A 22,473-nucleotide genomic window follows, 5' to 3' on the forward strand; every position below is an offset into this window, starting at 1 on the left:
TAAAGTGTAATCACCGCTGCATTATGGGTGTTGTAGTTTGACTAACGGAATATGCCACTTAAAACTACAAGTACCAGTATCCCGTGCGCCAAAAAATGACTGGGCGGGTTTGCGGCATTTTGACAGTCGCAGTCAGCGTCTGACCCACTCGGAAGTCACTGCAGTCAGTCAGTCTCGGTTCGACCTAGTTCGCTTTTCGGCCACACCTGCTCGCTGCTGGCCGCTTTGGAGGATGTCCGACGGCGGAGGAACGGAGGACGGCTCCGGTACCATGGAGGTCTCGGCCGCTCACACGGTCGCCGACACCTCCGTGCTGCAGAAACACATTCGGAAGCTGGTACCGCTGCTTTTGGAAGATGGCGGCGAGGCCCCGGCCTCTTTGGAGTCCGCCCTGGAAGAGAAGAGCACCGTGGAGCAGATGAAGAAATTTCTCTCTGACCCCCAGGTTCACACCATTCTGGTGGAAAGGAGCGCCCTTAAAGGTACATAGCGTTTAGCTTTCACACAAAGAGGGCTTCGAGTTCAACCCAATAAAGTGAATGCTCACAGTGTTTCCATTGTTTATGGAGAGTAATTTTTTTATCGTATCATATAAAGGATAGAAGCTGAGTCAGGTGGGGCCATGATGGACACGCAACAATAGGTGTGGACAGTTAGCATGACATGGCCCATTGTGAGGGAGGCGACACATCCATGACGCTCCACTCCTGCTAATATTGACATTTAAAACACTTTAAAATTATGAAGCGCGTGAATAATCACCTGCTTTGTCTCCATTCCGCGGTTTATCATGTGAATGGGACAGTATCAGTAAGTGCTTTGTTCATTTTTCTTCGGGCGAAGTGCTTCTTAGAAGCGGTTGCAGACATCTTGAAACTACACAAAGCTGCTACTGTAGTTAAGCTGGATCACAGTGTATGGCCATGAATGATTTTATCCTGTAAACCTTTTGGGGAGCAGTGGGTGGGGAACTCGCTATTTCTTATGAAATGAACCCTTTGAAAGCCAGCGGCACAATGCCATTATATTGTATTGTAAAATAATATTTGCAATTTTTTTTATTCACAGAGGATGTTGGGGATGAAGGAGAGGAAGAGAAGGAGTGCATCACTTACAACATCAGCATTGATATACACTATGGGCTCAAGTCCAACAGGTGAGGTCTCATTTTCAAGTATCATTTTCCTTCTGATGATCTTCTTCAATGACTGTATTCATTATTTCCTCTCTTATCTAGCCTGGCTTTGATCAAGAGGATTGGGATTATCGATGCAGACAAGCCTATATCGACTCAAGTTCGGGTTCTCACTTTGAGTGAAGACTCCCCATATGAAACGCTCCACTCTTTCATCAGCAATGCTGTGGCTCCGTTTTTCAAGTCGTACATCCGGGAGTCTGGCAAAGCAGACAGGTGGGTCTCAGTCATTCAGTTTGATTCATCTGTAAATGTTGAGCATGGAAGTATTGGCTTTAACACGTTTGCTTGTTTGCAGAGATGGAGACAAAATGGCGCCCTCTGTTGAGAAAAAGATTGCTGAGCTGGAGATGGGACTTCTCCACTTGCAACAGAACATCGAGATCCCAGAGATCAGCCTTCTCATTCACCCAAATATCTCCAACATTGCCAAGCAGTGCAATGAACGTGGAGAGAAGCCAAAAGTGACAGACTTTGGGGATAAAGTGGAAGATCCGACTTTCCTCAACCAGCTGCAGTCTGGAGTGAACCGCTGGATCCGGGAGATCCAAAAAGTATGTGAGAAATATTCATAATCTCTTAAATCAATACTTAATTTGTTCTTTTTTTCAGGTGACTAAGCTGGATCGTGACCCAGCGTCAGGAACGGCCTTGCAGGAGATAAGTTTCTGGTTGAATCTGGAAAGAGCCCTCAACAGGATCCAGGAAAAGAGAGAGAGCCCGGAGGTTCTGCTCACACTTGACATCCTGAAACATGGCAAGCGTTTCCACGCTACTGTCAGCTTTGACACGGACACTGGTAAGTAACTGTGACTCCGAGGTTTATCTCTACTCAAATTATTTGACATTGTTCTTCCCCTCCTGAACAGGTCTGAAACAGGCTGTCGAAACTGTCAACGACTACAATCCACTGATGAAGGACTTTCCATTAAATGATCTGCTGTCTGCTTCTGAGCTGGATAAGATCCGCCAAGCACTGATGGCCATTTTCACCCACCTGAAGAAGATAAGAAACACCAAGTACCCCATTCAGAGAGCCTTGCGCCTAGTGGAGGCAATTTCCAGGGATCTGAGCTCCCAGCTTCTCAAAGTCTTGGGCACCAGGAAGCTAATGCATGTGGCGTATGAGGAATTTGAAAAGGTTTGCTTTTCCACAACACACTTTTGTGTTCATTGATTGAAATGTTTATGGATAACCTCTCGTGTTGCAGGTGATGGTGGCTTGCTTTGAGGTGTTCCAGACCTGGGAAGACGAATATGAAAAACTCCAGGTTCTTCTGAGAGACATTGTGAAGCGGAAGAGGGAGGAAAACCTGAAGATGGTTTGGCGTTTGAATCCGGCTCACAGAAAACTCCAGTCACGTCTTGATCACATGAGGCGATTCAGACGGCAGCACGAGCAGCTGAGGGCTGTCATTGTTCGGGTTTTGAGGCCTCAGGTGAGAATACACTTTTATTGTCTCCACCCTCTTTTGATACTCTAGTTTGTACATTCTTTGTTGTTATCTGACAGTTGTGATGCACATTATATCGTGAGGTTCAAAATGCATTTTCCTTAAATATATTTTAGATTTCTGCTGTGCCCCAGCATGCCCCTGGTGAGCCAGTCGAGCCCCAAGATATGAAAGTGGCAGGTGTTCTTTTTGATGCCGCTGATGCCAACGCTATTGAGGAGGTCAACCTGGCATACGAGAATGTCAAAGAGGTTGATGGCTTGGATGTTTCAAAAGAAGGAATGGAAGCCTGGGAGGCTGCGATGAAAAGGTATGATGAGCGGATCGATCGTGTGGAGACCCGGATCACCGCTCGTCTGCGTGATCAGCTCGGCACCGCAAAGAACGCCAACGAGATGTTCCGCATCTTCTCCCGCTTCAACGCTCTGTTTGTGCGCCCCCACATTCGCGGAGCCATTCGGGAGTACCAGACGCAGCTCATTCAGCGGGTGAAGGACGACATCGAGTCGCTGCACGACAAGTTCAAAGTGCAGTATCCGCAGAGTCAGTCTTGCAAGATGAGCCACGTCCGAGATTTGCCTCCCGTGTCGGGGTCCATCATCTGGGCCAAGCAGATCGACCGTCAGCTGACAGCATACATGAAGAGAGTTGAGGATGTTCTGGGTAAAGGCTGGGAGAATCATGTCGAGGGGTTGAAGCTAAAGCAAGATGGTGACAGCTTCAGAGCCAAACTCAATACTCAAGAAATCTTCGACGATTGGGCCCGTAAGGTACGTCACTTATTTTCATATTTACAACTGAAGCCTGACGAAAATGTGCCTTGCAGGTTCAGCAGCGCAACCTTGGTGTGTCTGGTCGCATCTTCACAATCGAAAGCACTCGTGCTCGTGGCCGCACAGGAAACATTCTTAAGCTGAAGGTCAACTTCCTTCCCGAGATCATCACATTGTCTAAAGAGGTCCGCAATCTGAAGTGGTTGAGCTTCCGTGTTCCCCTGGCCATCGTGAACAAAGCCCACCAAGCCAACCAGCTCTACCCGTTTGCCATTTCCCTGATCGAGAGCGTGCGCACCTATGAGCGCACTTGTGAGAAGGTGGAGGAGCGCTCCTCCATCTCCCTGCTGGTCGCCGGGCTCAAGAAAGAGGTCCAGGCGCTCATCTCTGAAGGCATCACTCTGGTGTGGGAATCTTACAAGCTTGACCCTTATGTTCAGAGGCTGGCTGAGACGGTCTTCAACTTCCAGGAGAAGGTGTGCACAGAATGCTGTCATTACATTTGGACAGGATGTGATTCAAGCGCTGTCGTTTCTTCCAGGTTGATGATCTCCTGCTCATTGAGGAAAAGATAGACCTGGAAGTCCGCTCTCTGGATACATGCATGTTTGACCACAAAACTTTCTCGGATATCCTCAATCGTGTCCAAAAAGCCGTGGATGACCTCAATCTGCATTCTTATTCCAACCTTCCCATCTGGGTGAACAAGCTTGACATTGAGGTGAGTCGACATACCTGAGAAAGCATCTAATTTGGGTGAAAATATTAGATGAATTAACACTTTTTGTCTTCATATAGATTGAACGCATTCTTGGAGTGCGTCTTCAGGCTGGCCTCAAAGCATGGACCCAGGTGCTTCGGGGCCAAATCGAGGACAAGGCTGATGTGGACATGGATACAGAAGCCCCGGCGCAAGTGAGCCACAAACCTGGAGGCGAGCCCAAAATCAAGGTCAGCTGTCAGAGAATAGAAGGAATTATTCCAAAAGAAAATGAAAAGCTCTTTAACAAAATTATGATACTTCTCTTCAGAACGTTATCCATGAGCTCAGGATTACCAACCAAGTGATCTACCTGAATCCTCCGATCGAAGACTGCCGCTATAAACTCTACCAAGAGATGTTTGCTTGGAAAATGGTCATCCTTTCTCTCCCAAGGATCCAAAGTCAGCGCTACCAGGTGAGCACACCCTGCTCTTTTATCTTAGATTGTATTGAGATTCTGTGTAGTATTGCTTTTGAAACATCTGTCCATTAGTGTCGATGATGTTGTGGAAGCAATAATGTTCTCTTTTACCAGGTTGGTGTTCACTATGAGTTATCCGAGGAGGAGAAGTTCTATCGGAATGCTCTGACCAGGATGCCAGATGGACCTGCTGCTTTGGAAGAGTCCTACAACGCAGTGGAAGACATTGTTGCTGAGGTGGAGCAGTATGTCAAGGTAGGTTTTTGTTCTGGCAGTTGCCTTACCAAGTATTAAAATGTGTGTTTTAATCGTCTGTTTCTTGTCTCAGGTGTGGCTGCAGTATCAGTGCTTGTGGGACATGCAGGCTGAGAACATTTACAACCGTCTGGGCGAAGACCTGACCAAGTGGCAGGCGCTGCTGGTCCAGATCCGAAAGGCTCGTGGAACCTTTGACAATGCTGAGACAAGAAAGGAGTTTGGTCCAGTCGTCATTGATTATGGCAAGGTAAGAAAGATGATTTTGTTTTGATGCAACACCTTTTTAAAAAACGTTATTTTTGTCTTCAGGTTCAGTCAAAGGTGAACCTGAAATATGACTCATGGCACAAAGAAGTTCTGAGCAAGTTTGGCCAGATGCTGGGTCAGAACATGCAGGACTTCCACGCTCAGATTTCCAAGGTAAGCCGCAACGATGAAGTTATTTTTTACAGACTTTTGTTTAAAAAAAATCTTCTTCATAAATTAATACATTCTCTTTTTAGTCTCGCCAAGAACTGGAGCAACATTCTGTGGATACAGCGAGCACATCAGATGCTGTCAACTTCATTACATATGTCCAAACCTTGAAGCGCAAGATCAAGCAGTTTGAGAAAAACGTTGATGTACGTAGCATTTTAAACTTTTGATTTAGCTCCATCAAAAAGTTCAAATTGTGACTCATTTCTGTGTGTATAATTTAGCTGTTCAGAAATGGTCAGCGTTTGCTTGAAAAGCAAAGATTCCAGTTTCCGCCGTCTTGGCTGTACATTGACAACATCGAAGGCGAATGGGGAGCCTTCAGTGACATCATGAAACGAAAAGACACCGCCATCCAGCAGCAAGTCGCTAACCTGCAGATGAAGATAGTCCAGGAGGACAAGGCTGTTGAAAACCGCACCACTGACCTGTTGAGTGACTGGGAGAAAACCAAACCAGTCGCCGTGAGTGAAAAGTCTCATTAAAATTATTCATGAATCATTTTAAGGCTTTTTAAAGAAACTGAACTTTAATCTATATTAGGGTAACCTTCGTCCAGAGGAGGCTCTTCAGTCTCTGACCATCTACGAGGGCAATTTTGAGCGTCTGAAGGTTGAGAGGGAGAAGTGTGCTCGAGCCAAAGAAGCCCTCGAGCTGACGGACACTGGCCTGTTGAGTGGAAGTGAAGAAAGAGTGCAGGTCATTATCAGTTTGTGTTTTGAAAAATCTACTTTCTTCAAACCTACATTCAAATTGTTGTCCAATCTTTCTCATTTTGCGACACGTGAAGGTTGCACTGGAGGAGCTGCATGATCTGAAGGAGGTGTGGTCTGAGCTGTCGAAGGTGTGGGAGCAGATAAACCAAATGAAAGAGCAGCCGTGGGTGTCTGTGCAGCCTCGCAAGGTAAGAGTGTCCAGAGCAACTGTTGAACGGAATGTCTGAGTAACATTTTTAATTTAATGTCTCCTGTTTGTGTGCAGCTGCGACAGAGTCTGGATGGCCTTCTTAACCAGCTGAAGAACTTCCAAGCAAGACTGAGACAGTACGCATCCTACGAGTACGTTCAGAGGCTGTTGAAGGGTTACCTGAAGGTGAAGCTTATTCTACTTACTTGTATATTGATTTTTAAGAGCGGCCATTTGTAAATGTGTTTTTGTTTTACTCTCAGGTGAACATGTTGGTCATTGAGTTGAAGTCGGAGGCTCTGAAGGATCGCCACTGGAAACAGCTGATGAAGCGCTTGCATGTCAACTGGGTCCTGTCCGAGCTGACCCTGGGCCAGATTTGGGATGTTGACCTGCAGAAGAATGAGATGGTGGTGAAGGATGTTCTCTTGGTCGCTCAGGGAGAGATGGCTTTGGAGGAGTTCTTGAAACAGGTACATTCGAACAACTCGTGCATTGATTTTCCAGGATTATGCATTTCAGATATTAACAATTCTGTATTCTCACCTGAAGATCCGTGAAGTGTGGAACTCGTACGAGCTCGACCTGGTGAACTATCAGAACAAGTGTCGTCTGATCCGAGGCTGGGATGATCTCTTCAACAAAGTGAAAGAACACATCAACAGCGTTTCAGCCATGAAGCTGTCACCCTACTACAAGGTACTTCAGTTAGAGTACAATTGCATATTTTGCCTCAACTGCTCCTAAAGCCAGGCAATTTTCTTTATAGGTTTTTGAAGAAGATGCCTTGAGTTGGGAGGACAAGCTGAACCGCATCATGGCTCTGTTCGATGTGTGGATTGATGTCCAGCGTCGCTGGGTGTATCTGGAGGGCATCTTTACCGGCAGTGCTGACATTAAGCATCTGCTGCCAGTGGAAACGCAGAGATTCCAGAGGTAATTGTGTGGCTCACTTTAAGTGTTGCAATCCACAGCTATATTAATAGTCGAATGTGTTTGTCTTATGTGCATCATTCCACAGTATCAGCACCGAATTCTTGGCATTGATGAAGAAAGTCACAAAGTCCCCCCTCGTGATGGATGTGCTGAACATTCAAGGAGTGCAAAGGTCCCTCGAGAGGCTTGCTGATCTTCTTGGAAAAATCCAGAAAGCCTTGGGAGAATACCTGGAGAGAGAAAGATCTTCATTCCCCAGGTTAAGATTTTTCTTCCTTCAGATGCTTTTTTGTTATGATGTAACTTACCAATCATTTTTGAATGGAATCCAGGTTCTACTTTGTTGGAGATGAGGATCTTCTGGAGATCATTGGCAACAGCAAAAACGTTGCCAAACTGCAGAAACACTTCAAGAAGATGTTTGCAGGAGTGGCCAGTATCTTGCTCAATGAGGACAACACTGTGGTGTTGGGAATCTCCTCCCGTGAAGGTGAAGAGATTCTGTACAAGACGCCTGTGTCCATCACAGATCATCCAAAGATCAACGAGTGGCTCACACTGGTGGAGAAGGAAATGAGGGTGACATTGGCCAAGCTGTTAGCAGAGTCTGTCACTGAAGTGACTGGCTTCAACAAAGGCACGGCACTTGACCTCAGCCAGTACATCAACTGGATTGATCGTTATCAGGTGAAGTATTTTACTATTGTGAACAAAATACAAAAGAACAAAGAACTCCTCATAGAATTTGGTTTTCTTTCCAATTTCAGGCCCAGCTGGTTGTCCTTTCCACCCAAATAGCCTGGTCAGAGAACGTTGAGGCAGCCTTGACAACCATTTCTGGTGGTGGTGACATGACGCCAATGCAGGGAGTGCTGTCAAACGTTGAGGGGACCCTCAACATACTGGCCGACACTGTACTGATGGAGCAGCCTCCGCTTCGCAGAAGGAAGCTGGAGCATCTGGTATGATCAAAATCTATTGTGTGTGTCTGGTTCAAGTCTAAACTTTTTTTTTTTTTTTTTTCTTTTTTTTAGATCACAGAGCTGGTGCACCAACGTGACGTCACCAGGACTCTGATCAGGAATAAAATCGACAACCCGAAGTCCTTCGAGTGGCTCAGTCAGATGCGCTTCTACTTCGACCCCAAGCAGACGGACGTCCTGCAGCAGCTGTCAATCCAGATGGCAAATGCCAAGTTCAACTATGGCTTTGAGTATTTGGGTGTTCAGGACAAGCTTGTCCAAACCCCACTTACTGACCGCTGCTACCTCACCATGACTCAAGCCCTGGAAGCCAGACTTGGAGGATCACCATTTGGTACATTCCTAGTGCTGATCTCAGTGAAGTCCATTCACAATTTTCAGGTTTTCTGAGTTCTATAAAATATCTTTTGAATTAGGTCCTGCTGGTACTGGAAAGACAGAGTCTGTGAAAGCCCTCGGCCATCAGCTGGGAAGGTTTGTGCTGGTCTTCAACTGCGACGAGACATTTGACTTCCAGGTACAGTACTTTATTAAAAATATTTACATTTGATTTAGAGTATATTCACCATTTTCCCCTCCATCATTTCAGGCCATGGGTCGTATCTTCGTGGGTCTCTGCCAAGTCGGAGCTTGGGGCTGCTTTGACGAGTTCAACCGTCTGGAGGAGAGGATGCTCTCAGCTGTCTCTCAGCAGGTCCAGTACATCCAGGTGGCATTGAGAGAGCACAGCAACCCCAACAGAGATCGAAGTAAGGAAGATTCCATTTCATCACTCGACTGTCGTTCTTCTGTTTATTCAACCTCTTGCTCTTTTAGGCGTGCCCGTCACCACTGAACTCCTGAACAAGCAGGTGAAGGTGAGCCCAGAAATGGCCATCTTCATCACCATGAATCCAGGCTACGCTGGGCGCTCCAACCTGCCAGACAACTTGAAGAAACTCTTCCGCAGCTTGGCCATGACCAAGCCTGACCGGCAACTCATTGCTCAGGTCATGCTCTACTCTCAAGGTTTCCGCACAGCTGAGATCCTCGCCAAGAAGATCGTCCCCTTCTTCAAGTATGTGCTCGCGAGTGTTGATGCTGGTTTACGTTTCTAATTTCTGATATTCATTTTGGCCTTTATTTCAGACTGTGTGATGAGCAGCTGTCCTCCCAGAGCCACTACGATTTTGGACTTCGAGCTCTCAAGAGTGTGCTGATCAGTGCTGGCAACGTCAAACGTGAACGCATCCAGAAGATCAAAAGAGAAAAGCTGGAGCGCGGAGAAGTTGTCGACGAGAATGACATTGCTGAAAACCTTCCAGAACAAGAGGTCAACATTTCAATTATATATTTTACTTCTACTTCTCTCCATTCTTTGTTTTGATGTCCCAGATATCAATCAGTGTTAATAAAAAAGTCACTGTCCCCTTTACACAGATTCTCATCCAGAGTGTTTGTGAGACGATGGTTCCTAAACTGGTGGCAGAGGACATCCCCCTGCTGTTCAGCTTGCTGTCTGATGTCTTCCCTGGAGTGCAGTACCACCGCGGTGAGATGTCTGCTCTGAGAGAGGAGCTGAAGAAGGTCTGCAAAGAAATGTACCTGACCTACGGAGATGGTGATGACGTGGGCAGCATGTGGGTAGAGAAGGTAAAACCTCAGATAATTGGTCCCGCTGTTTATAATAATCTTGTGACATTAAATGGCGCTGTATTCTACCAGATCATTTTTATGTGACATGTTTGTGATCTCATTGTCCTCATACAGGTCCTTCAGCTGTACCAGATCACTCAGATCAATCATGGTCTCATGATGGTTGGACCATCAGGTAGTGGGAAGACCATGGCATGGAGGGTCCTCCTCAAAGCCTTGGAAAGGCTGGAGGGTGTTGAGGGTGTGGCACACATCATTGATCCCAAGGCTATCAGCAAGGATCACTTGTACGGAACCTTGGATCCAAACACCCGTGAATGGACTGATGGCCTGTTCACACACATTCTCAGAAAGTATGATTCAGTTTTACGTGGTTGGCTATTTTGAGCTTTGAATGACAATTAAAAAAATATGTATTTTCCATGTCAGGATCATCGACAACGTCAGGGGTGAACTTCAAAAGCGCCAGTGGATCATCTTCGATGGTGATGTCGACCCTGAATGGGTTGAAAATCTCAACTCCGTCCTTGATGACAATAAACTGCTCACCCTGCCAAATGGAGAACGTCTGAGTTTGCCACCTAATGTAGGAGTGCCATATTGTGCTTGGCACTGTTATATTCTCGCCCACTGCTGAACACTTTTCTTTTCTTTTGACAGGTGCGCATCATGTTTGAAGTACAGGATCTGAAATACGCCACACTGGCCACCGTGTCTCGTTGTGGCATGGTCTGGTTCAGTGAGGACGTTCTGAGCACAGACATGATTTTCAACAACTTCCTGGCTCGTATTCGCAGCATCCCATTGGATGAAGGGGAGGATGAGGCTCAGCGCAAGAGGAAGGGGACAGAGGATGAAGAGGAGACTGCCTCCCCAATGTTGCAGGTGAAGCACAACTCTCAATGATTTCTGAAGCGCTTTGTCATGTTTGTGATGGGTTCTATATTTCATATGATTTGTTCCTCCAGATACAACGTGATGCTGCAGCCATCCTGCAACCGTACTTCACCTCCACCGGCCTGGTCATCAAGGCCTTGGAGCATGCCTCCAAGATGGAGCACATCATGGACTTCACTCGCCTTCGATGCTTGGGTTCACTCTTCTCAATGTTGCACCAAGCTTGTCGTAACGTGGCCCTCTACAACAACAATCACCCAGACTTCCCGATGCCCATCGATCAGCTCGAGAAGTACATGCAGGTAACTGGACTGGACTGGACTTCAATTTGAATTAGTTGTCAATCATGTTTATGTCTCTCCTGTCGAACAGAGGTACCTGATCTACGCTGTGCTCTGGTCCTTTTCTGGAGACGGACGGCTGAAGATCAGGGGTGAGCTCGGGGAATACATCCGTCGAATCACAACTGTTCCCCTTCCCTCTGCTCCAAACGTCCCCATCATTGACTATGAGGTATGAAATGAAATCCTTAAATGCTTAATGTGGAGTAGAGGTCACATTTCAGAGTGACATTTTTCTTTTTGTTTAGGTGTTGATCTCGGGCGAGTGGCAGTCTTGGCAAGGAAAGGTACCCCAGATCGAGGTGGAAACCCACAAGGTTGCGTCTCCAGATGTGGTGGTTCCGACTCTGGACACAGTCCGCCATGAGGCTTTGCTGTACACTTGGCTGGCGGAGCACAAACCTCTGGTGCTTTGTGGTCCTCCTGGCTCTGGAAAAACTATGACCCTGTTCAGCGCCCTCAGGGCTTTGCCTGATATGGAGGTACGGTAGTCATTTATTATTTTTACGTACTGCACATGCCATTAGGTTTTAAAAATCAATTTCATTTTTTTCACCAGGTTGTCGGCCTGAACTTCTCCAGTGCCACCACTCCTGAACTTCTGCTCAAGACGTTTGACCATTACTGCGAATACCGCCGCACCCCCAACGGAGTCGTTCTGGCTCCTGTCCAGCTGGGCAAGTGGTTGGTACTTTTCTGTGACGAGATCAATCTGCCAGACATGGACAAGTATGGCACACAGAGAGTCATCTCCTTCCTCAGACAGGTATTTCTGTTTCAACACACAAGTAGACATGTTTAGATCCTGTGTTCACGACGCTTTGTTTTCAAGATGGTGGAACATGGAGGATTCTACCGAACCTCTGACCAAACTTGGGTGAAACTGGAAAGGATCCAGTTTGTGGGTGCCTGTAATCCTCCCACTGATCCTGGCAGAAAGCCGCTGACTCACAGGTATTTATACATTTCATTTGAACCAGAAATCTGTGTTTTTAAGCCTAAATTATTTGGCATTAAAACTGAAATGTTAGTCAGTGATCTTTCAGTTTGTCAAGATGGTATTAGTTAAACAAAGAACCAACAATGTTGTGTTAAAAGAAACACAATTCATTAAATTCTATGCTTTTTTTTTTTCAGGTTCCTGCGTCATGTGCCTGTTGTGTACGTGGACTATCCAGGTCCAGCCTCTCTCACCCAGATTTACGGAACGTTCAATCGTGCCATGCTTCGTCTCATCCCCTCCCTGCGTACTTATGCTGAACCTCTTACTGCTGCCATGGTTGAGTTTTATACCATGTCTCAGGTGATTAAAAGGCCTTCCAAGCATTTGGACAAATGAGAAACAGCTTGAATGTTTTAATCATCATCTCCTCTCTCATCCATTTCCAGGAACGTTTCACTCAGGACACTCAGCCGCACTACATCTACTCTCCCAGAGAGATGACTCGCTGGGTGCGAGGCATCTTTGAGGCTCTGAGGCCACTCGAGACCCTCCCTGTGGAAGGACTCATCCGCATCTGGGCCCATGAAGCCCTCCGCCTATTCCAGGACAGGTGAACAAGATTTAGTCATTTGACAGAACCCTGTGGATAAGCTATATATAAGCTTGTCAGGATTTATGGAGGAATGCTGATTTTTCTGACCTCTTTTTTTCAGGCTGGTTGGTGATGACGAAAGAAAGTGGACTGATGAGAACATTGACACTGTAGCTCTCAAACACTTCCCCAATATTGATAAGGACAAGGCTCTTAACCGGCCCATTCTGTACAGCAACTGGCTGTCAAAGGTACAATCATCATTTCTGAAGTTTTCAGCCCATATTTCAGGATCACGTCCGAGTTGATCCATGGTTTTGTCACATACAGGATTACATTCCAGTGGAACAGGAGGAGCTTCGGGACTATGTGAAGGCTCGTCTGAAGGTCTTCTACGAGGAGGAACTTGATGTTCCACTGGTGCTCTTCAATGAGGTCCTGGATCATGTCCTCAGGATCGATCGGTAAGTGGTTCCAGATCGAATTAAAAAAACACTGGTATCATAGACCAGAATTTAATCTCATGGTCATCTTCTAGAATCTTCCGTCAGCCACAAGGGCATCTGTTGTTGATCGGTGTGAGCGGCGCTGGTAAAACCACCTTGTCACGTTTTGTGGCCTGGATGAACGGCCTCAGTGTCTACCAGATCAAGGTTGGTAGAGTGAAGCTAAGAGTAGTAATGAAGGCCAACTTCCTTTCTGATGAAATGTTCTTGTGTGCTCAGGTTCACAGGAAGTACACTGGAGAAGACTTTGATGAAGACCTCCGCACAGTGTTGCGGCGCTCAGGTTGCAAAAATGAGAAGATTGCCTTCATCATGGACGAATCCAATGTGCTTGATTCTGGATTCCTGGAGAGAATGAACACCCTGCTGGCCAACGGAGAGGTTTGTTCTCGATATGAATGTCTCCTCCGATTGTATTCAGGAATATGGAGACACTTTTTTGAGACTCTACTGTGTGACTTCTGTAGGTGCCAGGCTTGTTTGAGGGAGATGAGTATGCCACCTTGATGACTCAGTGCAAAGAAGGAGCCCAGAAGGAAGGTCTGATGTTGGACACACATGAGGAGCTGTACAAGTGGTTCACCAGCCAGGTCATCAGAAACCTCCACGTTGTTTTCACCATGAACCCGTCATCCGAGGGTCTGAAGGATAGAGCTGCGACTTCTCCAGCCCTTTTCAACAGGTTGGTGCTTAACTGTTATTATTATTATTATTATTATGATGAACGGCAAAAACAACTTCTCTGTGGAACCCAGATGTGTGCTGAACTGGTTTGGAGACTGGTCTACCGAAGCTCTTTACCAAGTTGGTAAGGAGTTCACCAGCAAGATGGATTTGGAGAAGCCCAACTACAAAGTGCCAGACTACATGCCCATCGTCTATGACAAGCTTCCCCAGCCTCCATCTCATCGTGAGGCCATCGTCAATGGCTGCGTGTTTGTGCACCAGACGCTTCACCAGGTAGGGTTCTATAACAACTGCTGGTGGTCTGCAGAAAAATCTGACTTGCCTTCATATTCAATAACTGGTGGTCTCGATTGAATTTAGGCAAACAACCGTCTAGCGAAGCGTGGTGGCCACACCATGGCAATCACTCCTCGCCATTACCTGGACTTCATCAATCAATACGCCAACCTGTTCAATGAGAAACGCAGCGAGTTGGAGGAGCAGCAGATGCATCTTAACGTTGGTCTACGCAAGATAAAGGAGACTGTTGATCAGGTAAGCCGTTTCCATGAAACCTCAGACTTGCGCACCCCAATTCGCCAGTCATAACCTTGTCAATTCTAGGTGGAGGAGCTTCGTCGTGACCTCAGGATCAAGAGTCAGGAGTTGGAGACAAAGAATGCTGCTGCAAACGACAAGCTGAAGAAGATGGTGAAGGACCAGCAGGAAGCTGAAAAGAAAAAGGTTTGGTTTAAACCCAAATCTATGTTCAATATAATAATAATGGTCTGTAGTTAAGCTGTGTTATTTGTTTGTATCTATCTAGGTCATGAGTCAGGAGATCCAGGAAGCTGTTTACAAGCAGCAGGAGGTGATCAAGGACAAGCAGCTGAGTGTCAAACAGGACTTGGACCAGGTGGAACCAGCCGTTATTGAAGCTCAGAATGGTAGGTTTTGTTGCCTCTTGTATGTCCATTGTTGCTCTATTGGACTATATAATTTTAATAGAGAATTAGTTTTAACTGTAAATTAATTCAGTATATTTGCGAGTGTTTTTAAACGTTTATAGGGCTAAATCAATTGTTAGCCAGAATGCCTTTCCAAAGCTAACTTAATTATGTCTATTGTTTGTACCATTACCATACTTGACTCGCACCTTTGTTCCTTTCATTTACTAGCTGTGAAGTCCATTAAGAAGCAGCACCTGGTTGAGGTGCGTTCCATGGCTAATCCACCTGCGGCTGTGAAACTGGCCCTGGAGTCCATCTGCTTGCTTTTGGGAGAGTCCACGACTGACTGGAAGCAGATTCGATCCATCATCATGAGGGAGAACTTCATCCCAACTATTGTTAATTTCTCAGCCGATGAAATCAGGTAACTGGTCTATTTTACTTGTGGTCTTTGCATCAGCCACTTCATCTGAAATACTGTGACCTGTCTAGATAAATGAAAATATAAAATAAAGTTTCAGTTCCATAGCCAACTTTTTCTCTAATGCCCAAACCTGACAAATATTATGTTGTTGTGATTGTAAAAGTTGTTTTGATGTCGATTAAAGTAGCTAGTATCTCATTTCTTTTCATGTAATAATCCACATGAGATTTCCATATCAAAAAACTAATCCTTTGAACTTCATCCAGTGACACTATTCGTGAAAAGATGAAGAAGAATTACCTCTCAAACCCAGGCTACAACTATGACCAAGTCAATCGTGCCTCAGTGGCCTGTGGGCCCATGGTGAAATGGGCGATCGCTCAGGTAAAGAGATGAAGCTGTTCTGAATTAAGAGTGGGTTGAAAAATTTGGTTAATCGTTGCTATTTCAACTTGTGCTCCTAGCTTAACTACGCTGACATGCTGAAGCGTGTGGAGCCTCTGCGCAATGAACTGCAGAAGCTGGAAGATGATGCCACCGATAACAAGACCAAGGCAGAAGAGGTCGAACAGATGATCAGAGATCTGGAGGCCAGCATTGCTCGCTACAAGGAGGAGTACGCTGTCCTCATTTCTGAAGCCCAGGCCATCAAGGCCGACTTGGCTGCAGTGGAGGCAAAGGTGATTTTTCTCAGCCAGCTGCTCTCTTTCTTAAATGTAGAACTCTACCTGAAGGTGTTGTTTTCTTATCCAGGTGAACCGGAGCACGGCCCTCCTTAAGAGTCTCTCAGCTGAGAGGGAGCGTTGGGAGAAGACCAGCGAGACCTTCAAGAACCAGATGTCCACGATTGCTGGAGACTGTTTGCTCTCTGCAGCTTTCATCTCTTATGCTGGCTACTTCGAACAGCAGATGAGGCAGAACTTGTTCACCACCTGGTCTCATCACCTCCAGCAAGCCAACATTCAGGTGTCCTATCATGCACATGATGATCATCATATCATATGGGTCTTTATTGACGTTGACTCCCCCCTCAGTTCCGTACTGACATCGCCAGAACCGAGTACCTGTCCAATGCAGACGAGAGACTCCGCTGGCAAGCCAACTCACTGCCAGCTGATGACCTCTGCACTGAGAACGCCATCATGCTCAAGAGGTTCAACAGGTTAGTGTCTTGTGAAAATGTAATGCCTTTTTGCTTGGAAACCAAACTGCCTTTTTAAAATTTAACTTGTAATGAATCTTCGTTTGCTAGGTATCCCCTCATCATCGACCCATCAGGTCAAGCCACAGAGTTCATCATGAACGAATACAAGGACCGGAAGATCACCAGAACAAGCTTCCTGGACGATGCCTTCAGGAAGAACCTGGAGAGCGCGCTACGTTTTGGAAACCCGTTGCTGGTCCAGGTATGACCTGCTTTAGTTCAATGCAACTGATGGCTCTCCTGAATTCTTCAATAAATAAATGAATAAACCTCACTATTTTTGTGGTAAAGGATGTCGAGAGTTATGACCCCATCCTGAATCCGGTGCTGAACAGAGAGGTCCGCAGGACTGGAGGCCGTGTTCTCATCACCTTGGGAGACCAGGATATCGATCTGTCGCCGTCTTTTGTCATCTTCCTCTCAACACGTGATCCAACTGTAAAGAACCTTTTTTTAAGATCTTCATCTTGAGTGACTTGTGGTTTTGGTGGTGTGTAACAATCTTGGCTTGTGGTTGCAGGTTGAGTTCCCTCCAGACTTGTGCTCTCGTGTCACTTTTGTCAACTTCACCGTGACTCGCAGCAGCTTGCAGAGCCAGTGTCTGAATGAGGTCTTGAAAGCCGAGAGGCCAGATGTGGATGAGAAACGTTCGGACCTTCTCAAACTGCAGGGTAAGATTCACCCGGACGGTGATTCATTTCGAAGGTGACCCAAAAGTAATTCATCATTTTCAATGTGTTCCACAGGAGAGTTCCAGCTTCGCCTGCGCCAACTGGAGAAGTCTCTGTTGCAGGCTCTTAATGAGGTGAAGGGTCGCATCCTGGACGATGACACCATCATCACCACGCTGGAGAACCTGAAGAAGGAAGCTGCAGAGGTGACCCGGAAGGTGGAGGAGACGGATATCATCATGGCTGAAGTGGAGGCGGTGTCACAGCAGTACCTGTCGCTGTCCTCCGCCTGCAGCAGCATCTATTTCACCATGGAGGCCCTCAACCAGGTTCAACTGTCTCCTGATTTAGTTTCAATTGTGAGTTGAATAACTGTTTTACTAAACCTCACTGTTTCTTTACAGATGCACTTTCTGTACCAATACTCACTTCACTTCTTCCTGGACACCTACCACACTGTGCTCTATGAAAACGCAAACCTCAAGAGCATCAGTGATCACACACAGAGGCTCTCTCTGATTACCAAGGACCTCTTCCAGGTGCAGATCACCGAATACATCTTGTTATCCTTTCAATTGAAAGACAATTCATTTTATATTTTTTAAAATGTTTTCCTTCTCCCCATCAGGTGGCTTTCAACAGAGTGGCACGGGGGATGCTGCACCAAGACCACATTACTTTTGCCATGCTGCTGGCTAAGATCAGCCTGAAAGGAATGACCAAGTATGCACTGCGTCACATGATTTGAAGATTTTAAAAACATTGGATTTTAACCATAAAACTCACACTCTTCAGCGAGCCCTCGTACGACGCAGAGTTCCAACACTTCCTGCGTGGCAAGGAGATCGTCCTGACTGGCATGTCGCCACCCAAGGTCAAAGGTCTCACGACGGATCAGTGCGAGGCCATGGTGCGCCTGAGCCGTCTGCCCGCGTTTAAGGACTTGGTGTCAAAGGTTGAGGCAGACGAGGTGAGAGTGAAGGTATTTTAAACGCATCTTCAAACGTCGTACCAACGTTTTTCTTTTTGTTGCTTCAGCAAATCTTCATGTGGCTTGAGAGCAACACCCCAGAGCTGGCGGTGCCTTATCTGTGGTCGGAGGAGAAGCAGTCCAGTGAGTACACATACTGGTGTGAGTGAAATAAGAACATTGGAGTAATGTTGCCCTCCTCAGCTCCTATTGGTCAGGCCGTCCACCAACTGTTACTCATCCAGTCTTTCCGCCCGGACCGCCTGCTGGCCATGTCTCACATCTTCGTCGCAAAGGTGTTGGGAGACACGTTCATGAACATCATCGAGCAGCCCATCGACCTGGCCAACATCGTGGACAGCGAGGTACTGAGGGTTCTCTCCAATTTTGCAATTTTCTGTGGGATTTCTAAAGTGGAGTTGTGTGCAGGTGAAGCCGAGCACGCCGGTGTTGATGTGCTCTGTTCCGGGTTATGATGCCAGCGGCCTGGTCCGGGATCTGGCTGCAGAGCAAAACAAACAGATCACCTCCATTTCCATTGGTAAAGGATCCATATTAGCGTTTTAGCTCAAGTTATTCCTGCCATTAATGTTTGACCGTGTGCAGGTTCGGCTGAGGGCTTCAACAAAGCAGATAGAGACATCAACACTGCTGTCAAGTCTGGAAGGTCAGTAACTACAAGGCGTTATGTCTGTTAGGTATTTGACTGAGCTTTATATTCAGTGTGTTATAACCTCTCTGGTGATTAGGTGGGTGATGTTGGAGAACGTTCACTTGGCTCCTGGCTGGCTGATGCAGCTAGAGAAGAAGCTCCATTCCATGCAGCCTCACGCTAGCTTCAGGCTGTTCCTGACGATGGAGATCAATCCCAAGGTAAGCGCTACTGCTCTCAGTTAGAAGGAAGATGTTCAATGTCTGTGTCAGTTTTATAACCAATGTGGCTCGGTGTTATGTTCAGGTCCCTGTGAATCTACTCCGAGCTGGTCGCATCTTCGTGTTCGAACCTCCTCCTGGTGTCAAGGCCAACATGCTCAGGACTTTCAGCAGCATCCCGGTGGCTCGCATGTGCAAGGTGACGCTCATCACCAGCCACTTCTCTGTGTGAAGTTATGTTTTTGTCAATGTAACCTGGCTTCCCATGTATCCCTAGGCTCCTAATGAGCGCGCCCGGCTGTACTTCCTCCTGGCCTGGTTCCACGCTGTCATCCAGGAGCGCCTGCGTTACGCTCCTCTGGGCTGGTCCAAGAAGTACGAGTTCGGCGAGTCTGACCTGCGTTCTGCCTGCGACACGGTGGACACCTGGCTGGATGACACCGCAAAGGTCGGTAAAGATGTGCGCTCAAAACCCTTTCACCTGACATCACGAGCTCGTGCACCCACAGGGTCGCCAGAACATCGCGCCTGACAAGATCCCATGGGCTGCTCTGAAAACCTTGATGGCCCAGTCCATCTACGGCGGTCGAATCGACAACGAGTTCGACCAGCGCCTCCTGAACACCTTCTTGGACCGGATCTTCACGAAAGGCAGCTTCGATAGCGAGTTCAAACTTGCTCTCAAAGTTGATGGACACAAAGACATCAAGATGCCTGATGGGATCAGGTAGGTTCCTCTCTCTGATGCAGGCTCTGCACCTGAAGTGGTCGCTACAGTCACACTGCTGTGTTACAGGCGCGAGGAGTTCATGCACTGGGTGGAGATGCTTCCCGACACTCAGACTCCCTCTTGGCTCGGCCTGCCCAGCAACGCCGAGAAGGTCCTGCTCACCACTCAGGGTATGGAATCTGTGATGGTGTCGAATAACATCTGCCCCATGGCCACACCGATACCCGTCATGTCACTGTGTATTATTGATCATCTCTCTATACTTCTAGCATCCTAACTCACTTTGACAGGTCGTTCATGGAGTCTCTAACTCCCTGCTATGCGCAGAGTACCACGCGCGTCGTAACTCTAGTGCCGTAGTTTTACTGTCAGGAGTTGAGGTACTCTGCTCAAAGGAGGCGTGTCTCCTCACCCTCCAGCAGCTGTATTTCGCCACCAACATGTCGCTTCGCAAAACCGCTATTCCCGTCGATCTCCTCCAGTCCCTTTGCTTGTCCCTTGTTCTTGGTGCTGAACCATCCTCTCCCACCCGACCCGTCCATAATTTGATCCCCTCCCTGATTTACTTTGTTTTATTTACACGATTTAAATGATGTGTCCTGGTTGGAATGTTACATTTCGTGTTTTGCTTGAAGCCTTGTATTTTGTCTACCTTTTTAAGTCCCTGTTTTGTGACTTGATTCTGAGGGGAAGTTATTCGTTTCCCTCCCACGATTAACTTCTCTTCCCCGACACGACCCCGCCTCTCTCCCACTCCCCTCCCCCGCTCACTCCCTCCGTCCGCTTGGCTGTACAGGCACCGACATGATGGGTAAGATGCTGAAAATGCAGATGTTGGAGGATGAGGATGACCTGGCGTACGAGACGGAGAAGAAGGAGCGCACCTCGTCCACGTCGGACGCCCAGCCGGCTTGGATGAGAACCCTCCACACCACCGCCTGCAACTGGCTGCAGCTCATGCCCCAAACGGTCAATCCTCTCAAACGCACCGTGGAGAACATCAAGGTAACTGCGGGGGTGGTGGACCTTGCTTGAAGAAGCTGTTTTGTAATTGTCGAGTTTTGAGTGAGACCTTCTGGACTGGAAGGCTGTGATGTCATTTTGTGGAGGAGAACAGCATCAGTTTTGGTCTTTAAATTTGGCTTCACCTGCACTCCAGGACCCACTGTTCCGCTTCTTCGAACGTGAGGTGAAGATGGGCGGCAAGATGCTGCAGGAGGTCCGTCAGGATCTGAGTGATGTGGTGCAGGTTTGTGAAGGCAAGAAGAAGCAGACCAACTACCTGCGCACTCTCATCAGCGACCTTGTCAAAGGTGATCTTTTCCTACAGATAAAAAAAATGAATGAGTGTTTGGGTCACTGACTAACTTCCTTGTTCTGCACAGGCATCCTGCCTCGCAGCTGGTGTCGCTACACAGTCCCAGTCTCCATGACTGTGATCCAGTGGGTGGCAGACTTCAGCGAGAGGATCAAGCAGCTGCAGCAGATCTCCCAAGCTGCCGCCAGCGGAGGGGCCAAAGAACTGAAGGCACGACTCGGAGCGTCCTCAGTGGAAATGCTGAGTTCACCATTTTTTTTTTCCTCTTCAGAACATCCATGTTTGCCTGGGAAGCCTGTTCGTCCCTGAAGCGTACATCACTGCAACCCGCCAGTATGTGGCACAAGCGAACAGCTGGTCTCTGGAAGAGCTGTGTTTGGAGGTCAACGTCACCAACGCCCAGTCTGCCGCTCTGGACGCCTGCAGCTTCGGAATCAAAGGTCTGAATAAAGCCCTTTTCAAGATGAGGGGTGCTGCTTAGTCAGCAGTCGTCTGGGGCTCCTCCCCTTGTAGTGGACAGTCAATGAAGGTCCTGTGTCTCCCTTCCTAAAGAGTTCAACTTTTTTTTTCCACCTGGTTTTTGCTAGTTTAAAGTTCAATTTTTTTTTAAATGATGAGTCATAATTGAACAGTCCTTCCTTCTACAACAACAAAATCACTATAGACATGGTTTTATTGAATATGAAAATAATTGTGGATGCCTCTGGCATTTCTTTTTCTATTGTTTTGAGGCCAAGCTAAATATTAAAACTCTTGGGAGCAAAAGCTTTGCAAGAACATGTTAGGTTCAGACTCATTTCCATCCAAAACAAACCTGTTTTGTGAATCCCTCAGGACTGAAACTGCAGGGAGCGACCTGCGCCAACAACAAGCTCTCTCTGTCTGCAACCATCTCCACGGAGCTGCCGCTCACTCAGCTGCGCTGGATCAAGCAGAGCAACGCTGAGAAGAGAAACTTGGTGAGGAAATGAACCCTGTTTTTCACCCCCTCGATGAAAAGAACTTGTGCTCACCACTCTTCACTCTCTGCAGGTGACTCTCCCCGTGTACCTGAACTTCACCCGGTCAGACCTCATCTTCACCGTGGACTTTGACATCGCCACCAAGGAAGACCCACACAGCTTCTACGAGCGTGGAGTTGCTGTCCTCTGCACCGAGTAGATGGCCGCTGGAAGAATTGGCCACAATTTTTACCCTGTCATAGCTTGCTACTCATGGTTTATAGCTTTCACTCCTGCTCATGTTTAGTCACTTGGAAAGTGTGTCAGAAGGTCCAGAGAAAGTTGTCAGATGGTGTCGGATTAGAATTTGGAATGTGGTAAAAAGAAATGAAAGTTGTTTTTAAATGAAGGAAAAAGGAACGTTTTAGATCATGCAGCAATTAAATAAACCATTCTCCAACCCCAACACATGAGTTTTAGGTGCATTATGTCCTAAAACAATGGAGGCTTTTACAACCTTTCTTCTGATTCCCTTGTGGGGCAAAAGGCGGGGGGACCATGGACATGTCGACATCTTTACTCTTTAGGACAATTTAAGAGCGTGGAGCCAACCTCAATGGACTGTGGGAGGAAAGCGGAGCATAGA

The 22,473-nt window shown here is 47.1% G+C and overlaps 1 protein-coding gene across 1 annotated transcript; it reads left to right on the plus strand.

Annotated features, from left to right (window-relative positions):
• Positions 1–118: 118 nt before the first annotated feature.
• On the plus strand, positions 119–22,414 carry dync1h1 (dynein, cytoplasmic 1, heavy chain 1). Its single transcript, XM_053845203.1, has 78 exons — positions 119–482; positions 1,069–1,156; positions 1,238–1,411; positions 1,494–1,749; positions 1,808–1,994; positions 2,065–2,336; positions 2,407–2,634; positions 2,766–3,419; positions 3,476–3,898; positions 3,964–4,143; positions 4,221–4,373; positions 4,454–4,600; positions 4,721–4,861; positions 4,935–5,111; positions 5,174–5,284; positions 5,368–5,487; positions 5,566–5,805; positions 5,885–6,040; positions 6,132–6,245; positions 6,323–6,433; positions 6,511–6,720; positions 6,800–6,946; positions 7,017–7,183; positions 7,269–7,442; positions 7,516–7,870; positions 7,951–8,145; positions 8,218–8,500; positions 8,583–8,683; positions 8,756–8,915; positions 8,983–9,223; positions 9,295–9,478; positions 9,586–9,798; positions 9,916–10,154; positions 10,231–10,387; positions 10,462–10,686; positions 10,770–11,000; positions 11,071–11,211; positions 11,288–11,521; positions 11,599–11,805; positions 11,872–11,993; positions 12,177–12,342; positions 12,429–12,592; positions 12,696–12,825; positions 12,905–13,038; positions 13,113–13,227; positions 13,300–13,461; positions 13,548–13,762; positions 13,836–14,040; positions 14,128–14,301; positions 14,371–14,490; positions 14,573–14,693; positions 14,925–15,120; positions 15,387–15,504; positions 15,585–15,800; positions 15,874–16,086; positions 16,155–16,282; positions 16,373–16,526; positions 16,616–16,762; positions 16,845–16,995; positions 17,071–17,324; positions 17,400–17,534; positions 17,624–17,718; positions 17,791–17,965; positions 18,034–18,109; positions 18,170–18,330; positions 18,395–18,506; positions 18,572–18,632; positions 18,715–18,838; positions 18,924–19,037; positions 19,116–19,286; positions 19,348–19,565; positions 19,635–19,738; positions 20,365–20,573; positions 20,728–20,881; positions 20,954–21,096; positions 21,158–21,326; positions 21,721–21,845; positions 21,919–22,414. The coding sequence occupies exons 1-78, from the start codon at positions 233–235 to the stop codon at positions 22,045–22,047; spliced, it is 13,926 nt and encodes a 4,641-aa protein (XP_053701178.1). The 5' UTR covers positions 119–232; the 3' UTR covers positions 22,048–22,414.
• The last annotated feature ends 59 nt before the right edge of the window (positions 22,415–22,473 follow it).

This window comes from Synchiropus splendidus, chromosome 16 (genome assembly GCF_027744825.2).
Source record: "Synchiropus splendidus isolate RoL2022-P1 chromosome 16, RoL_Sspl_1.0, whole genome shotgun sequence".
Lineage (NCBI taxonomy): Eukaryota > Metazoa > Chordata > Actinopteri > Syngnathiformes > Callionymidae > Synchiropus > Synchiropus splendidus.